The sequence below is a fragment of the Urocampus carinirostris genome, chromosome 6, assembly GCF_059441175.1.
Source record: "Urocampus carinirostris isolate Australia breed hairy pipefish chromosome 6, RoL_Ucar_1.0, whole genome shotgun sequence".
Lineage (NCBI taxonomy): Eukaryota > Metazoa > Chordata > Actinopteri > Syngnathiformes > Syngnathidae > Urocampus > Urocampus carinirostris.
Window position 1 is genome coordinate 23,885,680 of NC_142354.1, and position 13,603 is coordinate 23,899,282.

General features: G+C 41.7%; 1 protein-coding gene across 2 annotated transcripts in view; it reads left to right on the forward strand.

The window, feature by feature from the left end:
* Nucleotides 1–13,603, forward strand: part of LOC148364308 (sodium-coupled neutral amino acid transporter 3-like) — a 71,406-nt gene that overhangs the window by 19,301 nt on the left and 38,502 nt on the right. Inside the window, exons 2-3 of one of the 2 annotated variants that reach the window (XM_088338376.1) lie at nucleotides 11,850–12,023; nucleotides 12,537–12,569. In XM_088338376.1, coding sequence (XP_088194502.1) covers nucleotides 11,890–12,023; nucleotides 12,537–12,569 — 167 coding nt within the window. In that variant the 5' untranslated portion in view covers nucleotides 11,850–11,889. The remainder of the gene's footprint in view (nucleotides 1–11,849; nucleotides 12,024–12,536; nucleotides 12,570–13,603) is intronic. The other variant, XM_088338377.1, reaches the window with a different exon arrangement.

Here is a 13,603-nt window from a genome sequence, read left to right on the forward strand (position 1 = left end):
TTGAGTGGTCTAGACCAATGAGCAGTCTCGAGTGGTCTCTAGTGGTAGCCTCTGGGACTGCTCCTGAACCAGATTTGTCTTTGTATTGCAAGCGACGTTATTTGTTAAGGACCCACTTAGGGTGGTGTGGAAGCACAGTGCAGAAACACAGATTAGTGCAGTCACAGAAGTCGTTATTTGGACAGGGTACATGGTAAGTCAAGGGGTGAGGCAACATCCGTAGTCCGAGACGCAGGCGAGGGGTCGGTGGTCCGGTAAACTCAATCAGCAAAGGCAACAGTCAAGGGGTTTGGCAGGTTATACTCATGATCTGGAAGTAGTGATGGGCAAAATTAAGTGCGGCTTCGAAGCTTCTGTCGAACAAGATTGGGTGTGACAAACAAAGTCGCGCTTGAAGTGTGTGTCTGTGATGTAGTATCACATAACTGGGAAAACGAATCCATATATTACCAAATATGATATGGAATTATGCGCAAAACGACTTTAGAAAGACAGAAAATAAATCAAAAAAGAAAAAGGAAAAAAGAACAAAAAATAAAAATTAAAGAAAAAAGAGAGAGGAAAAAAATGCTTAAAAAGCAAGAACATAGATTAAATAAGCCAGGAAAAAAAGATAACTAAGGCATGTTTTGGGGGTTCCTTTAAAAAGTATAGTACCAAACACAATGCACACAAAAAATAATCAAAACACATTAGTATTCTACTAAATTATAAGAGCATTTTTTTCACTAAATTGACTTTTTAAGTAATTTAATTTTTTTAACCTTTTTATACTAAGTATTTTTAAAGTCAAGCAACTCAATCTCTGAAAAACACTCGACACAACATAATGCCAATGAAATATATGTACCTTTCAGTGCAACAACAGCTAAAATATGAAATACAAGAACACACTTTACATTTTTATGTAAAAAAGCTAATGGTGGAACACATCCCCAAAAAATATTTTCAGATCCGCAAAAAAAGCTGGAAAACAATTTTAACCTTTTAAATACTGAATTCAATCTAAATTTAATGACAGAGAACCCATGGGAAAAATACATATTTACAAAAGAATAAAAGCGTTCATTTCTCATAGAGCCATTTCTCGAGGTAGTATTGTTTTTTTTAGTTTGATGTACTTAAGTCTAACCTATAACCTATATATATATATATATATATATATATATATATATATATATATATATATATATATATATATATATATATATATATATATATATATATATATATATATAAAACCTATATTTTATGTAAATAATATGTGTATTATTTGCCCTCATGTAGGTTTTAGATGAGGGGATGGTGTCATAATAGTCTGTAGTTTGCAATAGTCTTTGATCTGTGCAGCCCTTTTAGACACTTTGTGATTAAGGGCTATACAAATAAACATGACATGACTTGATATGTACGTAAGTCAGGTAGTTAGTCAGTCATTTATGTCAGCCACCTAGTTAGTTCATTATTTCACTCATTTTAAGCTTGATAAAACTTATCCACAAGATTCGGGTCCACTGCATTGGACACAATTATTTTCTTAAATAAAAAAAACAAGTATTTTTAAAATTGTATGTATGGATTGATAATTTTTTTTTAATGAGGTAAAAAAAGTCATTAGGACTTTACATTGATTTTTCAGGACTTCATTGCGAAATCACAATAAAACAGCTGCAATACTTCACTCCAGCAGCAGAGGTCATTAAGAAATGAATGAAACATTAAGTAAACAATCAATGTGTCACCCAAGTTTTCAGTGTTTGCAAGTCATGTACATTTGATTTCATTGCTTCCCATCATTAACCGGAAAGGCAGGCAAGGGTTCGGTACACTGGGATAACAAGAACGACAAGAAAGCTTAAGATGTGACAAGGTAGGCAACAAACGAGCACCAAAATGAGGATACAGATTGTTTAAATACTAATGAGGCAGAGGTGTGATTGGAGGGTAATTAGGACAAGTAAAACCAGGTAAAGGGTGTAAATTAGAGCACGGAGGTGAGTGACCAAATAAGGCAAGGCCAAGCGAAAGGGAGAGAGAAAGAGAGAGAGAGAGTGTAAGAAAGGAAACCCAACCTGTGTGCAGGATTGTGACATTGTTATTCAAAAAAGAAGTACCACTGTATTACAAAAGCTACATTATAGGAAAGGCCGTGGTGCAGAAAAACCTTAGGGGTTCATTGCAAAGACAGTTGGGTGATTTCCAGGAATGGTGCTACAGAAAAACCCATGCATTGTTGTCACGTCGAACGCCCCTCAATAAACAAGGGGACCAAGGGAAAAGTCTCAAAGGAAAAAAAAAAACAGTCAGTTAAAACCGGTTAGAGGCTGGTCCGAGCTGGTTCCCCTCTTTATATCGCCGCCGCAATGGTGTGTGGTGAATGTGTGGCACCCAGCGTGCTCTCGCTTCAAGCCTTCAGGGGTGCTCACGCAGCACAGCAAAAAGGATCATTCAATGCCAGCCAGCTGGGGGAAGGGTTTGAGTCTTTGGTCTAGAGCGTCCATGAAAAACCTGTCACGGGCGCCTCACCGAGTCAAGCAGTCCTCTAAAACGGCACCGCACGACTCCTAGGAAATAGCCAAGTGTGTCACGCTTAAATGGAAATCCTTCCTTTCGACTGGACTGGACCTGTCAGTCGATATGTCAATTATCATAGAAATTTGTCTGAAAGTCTGCACAAACTTGAATTGACTGATGTTTTTGAAAAGACGTTTATTTTATATGTAACGGGTGTAATAATAACTTTTATTTTATTGAAATTCCTGCTAAAATATGTGTATAGTTTTTGGTAAATGTCCTGCAATGCTGAGTCCAACAGTGCCATCTGCTGGTATGGGGTGGGGTTTGGTTTTGGCTTCTAACATGTGACCAGGAGGCGGGGTTTTGTCAGTTTAACCAGAGTACTACAAAGGTAAGACATATCTTTTGGTGCTCCACAAAATAAGTTAATTTTAAACTTTATAACCCCAGCTGACAAATCTCTCACCATGCATAGTAATGTGATTGATATTGTCAAGCTGTTTAGGTTTATTTTCGTTTTGTTTCTGTTTTACTAAATCTTAATTCCCCTTGTAGAGATCAAAGAGATCAGACCCAGCAGAAAAAGCTAATGTTGTGACTCATCCATTTGCAGGTAAATTGTACCCATTTTTATACTCATTATTGTTTTTATTCCTATTTTTCATATACATTAAAAAAAGGGATGATGTTGGTTAAAATTCAGAGTAAAGAAAAACATGTTGAATTCATTGTAAACGTTAAAAATCCACTATACGATCTCTTGCTAAAAGTATCTTGTTAAAATGCAAAGATTTATACATGTATTGTGATATTCTAAAATGTATTTTCTGTAAAGTGAAAAGAAAGCTCTTTGATATGCTTTGTTGTCAGTTTAACCAGAGTACTACAAAGAGATCAAAGAGATCAGACCCAGCAGAAAAAGCTAATGTTGTGACTCATCCATTTGCAGAAACTGTAATAATAAAAACCTCATCATCCAGTCCAGCGTGAATGTGGATCTTTGGTGGGACACGTACACCGCGGTTACATTGGTGCCGTGACCCGTGACTTCTATCAAACTCTCCGAACCGAGGACTGTCCTACCTGCCACATTGTTTCATGATGCCATCAGCTCACAGTATTTAAAATTGCTATACAGTGACGTGTTACGCAGGCTCCTGATTTATTTTGTGATTTTGACTCATTTACATATTTGAAACATGTTTAATCAGAGCACGAGTGACATTTCTGAGGGTGTAGCTGATCAGATGACAAATGTTATTCAGGAGATAGGACATACATTGGCTGATAGCATTTTCTCACGTATACAGTCACACAATACAGTAGCTCCTAGCGCTGCTGCCACACAAGATGTAGCAAACACATTGAGTAAGCCAGGTTATGTGTCAGATGTAACACAGGTTCAGGTGGTTACACAGAGAAAGGTTAAAGAACCACCATCATTTAATGGGGATGGCTCAGACTCAATAAAATTACATGAGTGGGAAGATCTAATGAAGACATTTATTAAGAAGAGTAATGTGAGACTTGAAGAGCAAGCAGAGGAAATCCAAATGCATTTGAGAGGAAAAGCTAAAGATGTAGTTAGGTTTGGCATTAGAAACAGTAATATAGACGTCTATACCCGCCCTGACATGATTTATAGTCTCCTCAGGAAACACTTTAGCTGTACCAAGTACTCTGCTGTCCCTTTAGCTGACTTTTATTCAACTTTGCCCAAACACCAGGAGGACCCCTATGACTACTGGCTGAGACTAAACAGAGCAGCTGACCTTGCCTCTGAGTGCTTGAGTGAGCAGGGCAAAACATTTGACAACCCTGAAATAGAGGTCACTCGCATGTTTATTAGGAACTGCCCATGCAAGGAACTGGCACTCACTTACAGATCAAAAACCATCGAAAAGTGGTCAGCATGTGAGGTACTAGAGGTGCTGAATGAATACCACGCTGAGAAGAGCTACAAAGCAGATTCCCTACAACAACCTGCGAATAGAGCGGAAATTGCCGTACACAAAGCTGAGGTGAACCATGGTCCAACCCTCATGCACGAGCCACCTCAGACTTCGAGCCCACAGTATGTCTCTCTAATGGACGTTATTAGTATGTTGGAGAAGGTTCTGATACGTGTTACCTCAAACCAGTTTCAAGGGAGAAGGCGAGCTCCAACCAGGCGACCTGGAGACAGAATTAATGGTTTCACTGACAAGCCATGTATCATTTGCAAAGAAGTCGAACACAGTGCTCTCTCTCATTGCCGAGACAAAAACCTTTGCTTTCACTGCCATGCCCCAGGGCATTCTCGACGTGATTGTCCAGTGACGAAAGTTGTCCCACTGCCTCAGGGAAACTAACTGATCTGCGCTTAGGGGAGAACAGTGCAGATCAACTGAGTATACCTCCCACCACTAATGTGATGCCTGACATGCAAGATAATAAATCAATTTATGAGTTGTATAGCAACAAGATACCTCCATCGAAGAAGCTGATCTTTCAGGGGTTTCAGAGAATAGCGGAGACTGACGAACTGTTTTACACACCTGTACTTGTGCAAGAAGGCCCCACTTTCAGAGCGCTATTGGACAGCGGGTCGATGGCTTGTACAGTAAGTGAGGACACAGCTAAGTACCTCCTGCAGCAATTCCCTGATATGATGAGTTACACGGCCGATGATTATGTCATTGTAGGCTGCGGTGGACACCAAGTTTCTCCCAGAGATATGTACGACATTCACGTCACAGTTTACGGGTGCCAAATGATAATACCAGTAATGGTGGTGCCAGGCCAGACAGAACAGATGATCCTTGGCAGCAATGCCATCAAATATATTTTGACTCAATTGAAAAGTACTGATGGCTATTGGAGATTAGTTTCCACTCCTGACAACGGTCTGTCCGATAACCACAGTCAATTCCTGTCAATGCTTTCCAACACAGAGAGATGGAGAGGTGATTGCATTCCAGACAAGGTAGGGACAGTAAAGATCAAGAGTTGCGTGACGCTGAATCCACGGACCGAGTACGTTATTTGGGGCAAGTTACCTGAGTTGGCCGGGGCATCAGCGGGCAGCACAGTGGTCGTTGAGCCAACTCAATCTAAGGCTGCGCCCAGACAAGTCCTTGTCGGACGAGCTGTTACTCCACTCTGGGGAGATGGATGGGTGCCTGTTAAAGTCTTTAATCCCACGGACAGAGTTGTGGTGCTGAGAAGAAACAGGAAAATTGCAGATGTGTCTCCTTGTATCGCAGCGGAAGACCTGCCCAATGCAGAGGAGGTCAAGTGCAACGTGCAGAGTGTACAGAGCAAAGAGGTCCGACCCAGGTCAGAAGAGGACATGATGCGTGCATTGGAAGCTCTGGGACTGCAAGACATTGACCTGAAGTCATGTGAGGTTTCGCTGCAGTGTAAAGACAAGCTCCTTCATATCATCGAACAATTCGAGTCAATCTTTTCTCGCCATAAGATGGACTGTGGAGAGGCCAAAGAGTTTGTACATCGTATCCACCTTGTTGATGATAAGCCGTTCCGTCTACCCTACAGACGTATACCACCAAGTCAGTATGAAAAACTGAGGACGACTCTGAACGAGATGGAAGAGAAAGGAATTATTCAGAAGTCGACTAGCGACTATGCATCTGCGCTTGTTCTCATATGGAAGCGGAATGGAGAACTAAGGGTATGTACTGATTTCAGAAGGCTTAATGCAAGAACCATAAAGGATGCCTACCCACTACCGCATCAAGCTGATGCTTTGGCCGCACTTGGGGGAAATGCCTTTTTCTCCACAATGGATCTGACGTCAGGCTACTACAATGTCCCCTTGCACCCTGACGACAAAAAGTACACGGCATTCTCCTCACCATTCGGCCTTCACGAGTACAACCGGCTCCCTCAGGGACTTTGCAACAGCCCAGCAACATTTATGAGGATGATGATGTCAATATTTGGTGATCAGAATTTCATGAGCCTATTATGTTACCTCGACGATCTGATGGTGTTTGCCCCCACAGAGGAAGTTGCACTCCAACGCCTGCAGATGGTGTTTACTCGCCTTAAGGAACACAACCTCAAGCTCGCACCCAAAAAGTGTTTTTTCCTCAGACGGACTGTGAAATTTCTTGGGCATGTCATCAGTGAGGATGGAATTCGGACTGACCCCGAGAAAGTGAGAGCGATAAATGACGTACAAGTCGCTGATCTAATGGAGTCGGATGGCAAGACGCCATGCCCTAGTAAAATCAGATCTTTTCTAGGCATGGTGATGTATTTCCAAAGCTTCATTGAAGCATGTTCTGCGAAGGCAAAACCTCTGTTCAGGCTCACATCTGAATCTGGTGACAAGCATAAGCGCAAGAGAGCCCGCAAGAAAGGTCAAGTGAAGCTGACGCCTGCAGATTGGTCCGATGCATGCCAGAACGCCTTTGAAACACTGAAGCACGACCTCGTGACAGGTGTCACTCTGGCCCACCCAGATTTTGATGCGCCGTTTATTCTGGCTGTCGACGCATCCTTTGATGGGATTGGAGCAGTCCTGTCACAGCTGCCACCTGGTGGAAAAGTAGCCAGACCAGTCGCCTTTGCAAGTAAGACGCTCTCTCGCTCCCAGCTCAACTACCCTGCACACAGGCTCGAATTTCTTGCCTTGAAATGGGCGGTATGTGATAAATTCAGCCATTGGTTGAAAGGAAGACACTTTACCACGTGGACCGACAATAACCCACTGACATACATTTTGACCAAACCAAGACTTGATGCGTGTGAACAGCGGTGGGTAGCGAAGCTAGCTGCATACAATTTTGACCTGAAGTACATTCCCGGCCCAAAGAACATCGTAGCCGACGCTCTGAGCCGTGAGCCATTTGTACGGTCATGTGTGAGTCATCGCCTTGTTACCGAGCCCTATACTTCGCTCTTGGACCAAGTCAACGGGGTGAACAACAGTACTGTGCAAGAGGTGTTCAGAGTATCCAACAATTGTCACGCTGTTGTAGACGAGAGTGCTGGGACATCAGACGAGTCAGTAAAAAGGGCAATTCCATCAGGCTCCAATGGTTCTGTGACATCAGAAGAAGTTGCTGCTGTCTTCAGTGCTCAGTCCACTGGTGGCGTGGGTCAAGTGATGGGAACAGATGCTAACTTCAATCTTCTGCAGAAGGGAGATCAGTCAACGGCACTCCCACAGAGTCAGCTTGTTGGTTTACAAGAACAGGACAACACAATAAGCAGAACCATGTACTTTGTGCATAGACACAAGAGACCTACCAGGCGTGAGAGAGCTGTCGAGTCGCCTAGTGTGATGAAACTACTGAAGCATTGGAGCAGACTCACCATACAGAATGGCATGCTCTACAAAATAAGGAAAGATCCTCACATGGCCAAGAAAATCTTCCAGTTTGTGGTGCCTGATTCATTGAAACAGAAAGTCCTTCAAGGTTTACATGACTCAGCAGGTCACCAAGGCCAGAACCGTACTTTGTCTCTGGTGAGGCAACGATTCTTCTGGAATGGCATGGAACGTGATGTTGTGAATTATGTTAAATCCTGTCAACGCTGTGTAGTAGGGAAAACACCGGAACCACACAACCGTGCACCACTCAAGAACATAGTCACCTCTGAGCCTATGGAGTTGGTCTGTATAGACTTTTGGACTGCTGAACAAGAGAACAAGTCTGTAGATGTCCTGGTCGTAACTGATCATTTCTCCAAGATGGCGCACGCCTTCCCTTGCAGAAATCAAACCGCCAAACAAGTTGCTCGCCGTCTGTGGCAGGATTTCTTCCTTGTCTATGGTTTCCCACGGCGTATCCACTCTGATCAGGGAGCTAATTTTGAGAGCAAACTGATCAAAGAGCTTCTAGAGATGGCAGGGGTGCAGAAATCCCATACGACTCCGTACCACCCCATGGGAAATGGTATCGCAGAACGATTCAACCGAACATTGGGAGATATGATCAGAACCCTTCCCCCTCAGCCCAAAGCAAAGTGGCCACAAATGCTGCAGCAGCTCACATTCTGCTATAACTGCACAGAGCATGAGACAACAGGGTTTGCACCGTTTTACCTAGTGTTTGGTAGGATCCCTCGTCTCCCTGTCGATGTCATGTTTCAACATGCTAATACCAATGATGCTGTTGTCAGCTACTCTGACTTTGTACGCCATCTGAAGAAAGATCTACATGAAGCTGCTCAAATTGTACAGAGGAATACTCTCAGAGAACAGACTCGTCATGCCAAGCTGTACAACCGTAGGGCCAAAGGATCACCTCTCGTCGTGGGAGACCGGGTGTTGATCGCCAACAGAGGTGTCCCGGGGAAACGCAAAGTTGCAGATAAGTGGGAGTCAACCCCGTATGAAGTCATATCAGTCAAGCCTGATCTCAATGTCTACAGAGTCAAGGATTGTCTGACGGGCAAAGAGAAGGTAGTTCACAGGAATTTGCTGCTCTCTGTTAGCTTCTTGCCCTGTGAGGATGATCTGGCCAGCGAATCTGAACACTCAGAGTCTGACGCTGCTATGCATGGAAGTGATGTATGCCCTGATTTACCTGACGCGGTTGAAGACAGTGATGTCCGTACAGTAAACTGGGTGATACAGGCAGGTGAAGAGCAAGTTCATCCAGAGGTAGAGGATAACTCACTAGACAGCAGATCTGATGCCCAGTCCGACTCTCGCAGTGTTGATACATCCAGTCGAGGAAGTCAGCACATCCCCGAACAAGATGTTGACCATACTTCAAGTGACAATACGGAAAGCCCATCACAGTGCTCTGAAAACATGATCCCTTTGGGTATGGGTCTCCCAGACGAGACCCCATTGAACACTGACCATCTGGACGCAGACTCCCCTGATACTGACTGTTTAGACTTGACTGCCCCAGACCTTCAAGCTCAGGTTATTGGTGCTCAACCTAACCGTTATGGTCTTAGGGTCCGCCAGTCCATCAGGCCTCCTAGTCGTCTTATTTGTCAGATGAATGACCATGTGGTAGGTGACAATCATCTGTCCGCAATATCTGCAAGTTCCTAGTTTAAGTTCAGTAGAGATGCACTTTCAGTTTGAGTAACAAAGCTTGAGTAAGAAACAAGAATTGTGCCTATGTGAGCACTTACAACTACAGGAACAATGTTTGATATTTCAGAGATGTAACAGGCATCTTTGAGTCTGTGCTTAGTTAGGAGTTTGCTCGCCTCCTTTCTTTTCACACTCCTTTTTGGGAGAGTTTTAGAACTGACATGCACTTCAGTTTGTTCCTTGTAATACTGTACCAGTTTTCGTGTCCTCTTTTTCATCAGTATTTGCCTTTTTGGCATGTGATTTTTTTTCTGTTTAGTGTAGCACTCCCATATTTAGCAGAATTTCAGGGGGGTGTATGTAACGGGTGTAATAATAACTTTTATTTTATTGAAATTCCTGCTAAAATATGTGTATAGTTTTTGGTAAATGTCCTGCAATGCTGAGTCCAACAGTGCCATCTGCTGGTATGGGGTGGGGTTTGGTTTTGGCTTCTAACATGTGACCAGGAGGCGGGGTTTTGTCAGTTTAACCAGAGTACTACAAAGGTAAGACATATCTTTTGGTGCTCCACAAAATAAGTTAATTTTAAACTTTATAACCCCAGCTGACAAATCTCTCACCATGCATAGTAATGTGATTGATATTGTCAAGCTGTTTAGGTTTATTTTCGTTTTGTTTCTGTTTTACTAAATCTTAATTCCCCTTGTAGAGATCAAAGAGATCAGACCCAGCAGAAAAAGCTAATGTTGTGACTCATCCATTTGCAGGTAAATTGTACCCATTTTTATACTCATTATTGTTTTTATTCCTATTTTTCATATACATTAAAAAAGGGATGATGTTGGTTAAAATTCAGAGTAAAGAAAAACATGTTGAATTCATTGTAAACGTTAAAAATCCACTATACGATCTCTTGCTAAAAGTATCTTGTTAAAATGCAAAGATTTATACATGTATTGTGATATTCTAAAATGTATTTTCTGTAAAGTGAAAAGAAAGCTCTTTGATATGCTTTGTTGTCAGTTTAACCAGAGTACTACAAAGAGATCAAAGAGATCAGACCCAGCAGAAAAAGCTAATGTTGTGACTCATCCATTTGCAGAAACTGTAATAATAAAAACCTCATCATCCAGTCCAGCGTGAATGTGGATCTTTGGTGGGACACGTACACCGCGGTTACATATATATTTATTTTCTATGGTTAAAAGCGCATTTTGTTGAGGAATATCAATCATTTTTTGCTTCTAAGGTGATAACATGTCAAGAAAAGTATTCACTGATACTGATACCAACTGCTGATACATTTGTTTTTAACGTGTATTTTTTTCCTCAAACGTTTGGAATACATGCACTCATGATAAAATCCTTTATTGAATACAATACCGAAATAAATCATTGTTTTTATTTATTTATTTAATATCCTTCAAAGTCCGGTTCATCATAAGATATACCAAAGAGTTGTTTTCCTCGTCGTGCTTTTTATCAGGACGTCCGTCACCACACTTTTTTGGTTTTATGTATATTTCAGGACAACTTTTGGTTTTTCCCATTCTTTAATATTTGTTTATGGCGCAGCAAATTTTTGGCTGGCTAATCAAGTTCCCTGAATTCAAGTACGATCAGCAGCTTTTAGCTTAAAAGAGGCGTCTTTGTAGCCTTAGTCGCCATCTCACTATGACTCTAGATCTGTGCTTCTCAATTGTTTTCTGTCTTGCCCCCCTGGGAAGAAGAAATCCTCCCACGTACCCAACCCCCCCTGACGAACCCTGGCCCACTAATAACTTTGGTAATGATGATAATAGGACGGCGCGGCAGCTGATTGGTTAGCGTGTCCGTGGCACAGTTCTGAGGTCATGGGCTACTAGGCATCCAGATGACATGGGAGAAGGCATTCGATTCGATTATTTTTACTCTCTGTACTTTTTTTTTATCTTGGAAATACGCACATGATATAGTCAATCATTGTACTTGTTTGGCTGAACTCATTCCCATAATGCTCTTTTAAGGTGCCACGCTCCAATGGCATCAACGACGCTCTTACTGCCGCGATCCAAGTATTATTTCCTTTGCATTTAATGTCGACTAAATGTGGTCTGTGATATTTTTCGACCCATCCACCATTGCCCGAGTAAGATGAATAAGCACCGTACAACATCACAAACTTGAAGGATTTTTCAGGGAAATAAAATAAAATGTATATGAAAAAAATCAATATTGTATAGGCACAGACCAAGGTAAACTGTTTCTGTACCGGTCTGCGCCCTGGTGGTTGCAGACCAATAATTTAGTGTTTTCATAATATTCATCTTCACTCTCGCAGATCTCTTGCCTTTATATCGAAGCCAAGGCAGCAGAAAGTCATGAGCGAGGATAAGCCTGCAGAGAGCCCAGAGACGGCCCCCGCCGAGATGAATGCCATTCCTAACGGGAAAGGTCACGATGCGGTCGATGAGACGACTGCTTCGAAAACCTCACCTGTGGAGGACGCCCCAACGTGAGTAGCAAAGAGTCACAATGTTAATTGGAATACTAGAAAAATCCAATATATGTCACTCAAATGAGCAATTAAAAGGCAAACAAGATTTTTCTTTCAATTGAAAAGACGTTTACAAGTCCTTCATTCCTATAAATCTGTCCTCATTGATTTGCTGGCTAATGATCTCATCCCCCTTGTTATTATAGTAATGGTCCCATAACTGCAAGATTTAGGGCACAGTCCTTCGAACAATGACTGTGATGTAGCCACTCGGTGGCTTTAAGCAAGACACCGACTTCCTCATTATGCAGTGATTGAAAAACAGTTTGTGCTGCGTAATTGCCTGAGCTAAAAGCCCAATTATCTTGTCCCTGTTGTCTGGCAGTCATTTTTCTGCATGTAATAACTTCCCCTCCTTCAGTCATAAACGACCCTGTCATGGTATCGGTTGTCGTTATTGTATTATGACTTGATGTTGTTTTCTAATTGTGCACTCATTGGGTGATGGATGGCCTCTCCACAACGCTATAGGGAAACGGTACCCAACAGTGCCCAGAATGTTAGGTACAGTATGCCTCTGCCAAGTATTTTCATTTTGATTCATGCATTCGGAGATGTCCTCATTTTGCATGAAATTTCACCGGATGTGGGAATATTATTCCGTTAACAATTAATAATTTTGTAAGGGAACCAAAGTGTAATTCCCAGCTCAAAAGGTGACAAAATGCTGATACAAATTAGTTTTGTAATATGCTAAATCATCAATAAGACTATAAAAACAGTACAAGTGTAATCACAATTACTTCTTTTATTTTATCATTCACTGCTAGGTAATTTTACTTTTTATAGCTGTTAATAGGGGAGTCCTATTCTGATATTGATATGACATGACAATATCAGCAAAAAAAGAATCATATTTAATTAGATTAAATCCAAAACAATTGGTAATAGTGGCCATATTCAAGCAATCCATTGGGAGAATCTTTTGAAAAATGTGTAGTCAAGTAGGCGTAATGGAATTAATTAGATTTATTAGTCATAAAAGATGTCATCTATTTGAAATGTCCTTAATCTTGAAATCAAGGATAGGAATTTTAGAGTTTATTTATAAATACTTAAAGATTACTGACGCTGCCTTACTTACAAACGAGTTCTGGACGATCGTTTGTAAGTTGAATTTGTTCGTTGCTTCAGTGTCAAGTCAAGTCAAGTCATCTTTATTTGTATAGCCCTAAATCACGAAGAGTCTCAAAGGGCTTCACAGATTATTACACTATATTACACAGACTATTTTTCAGCCGACGAGAAGAGTAGGTTATTCATATGCTATGGAGTAGGAGTGAGTTTTAAGTTTAGATTTAAACATTTCCACTGAGGTTGCAGATCGGATCTCAGGGGGAAAAGCATTCCACAGCACCGGTGCCCGGATGGAGAACGCTCTCGAACCAGCAGAACACTTCTTTGCTCTTGGGATCACCAGAAGACCGGCACTCTCAGATCGTAGGCTTCGGACCGGGACATAGGGGCAAATCAGATCTGAAAGATAAGAGGGAGCAAGTCCATGTATGATTTTGTACAATACTAAGAGAACCTTGAAG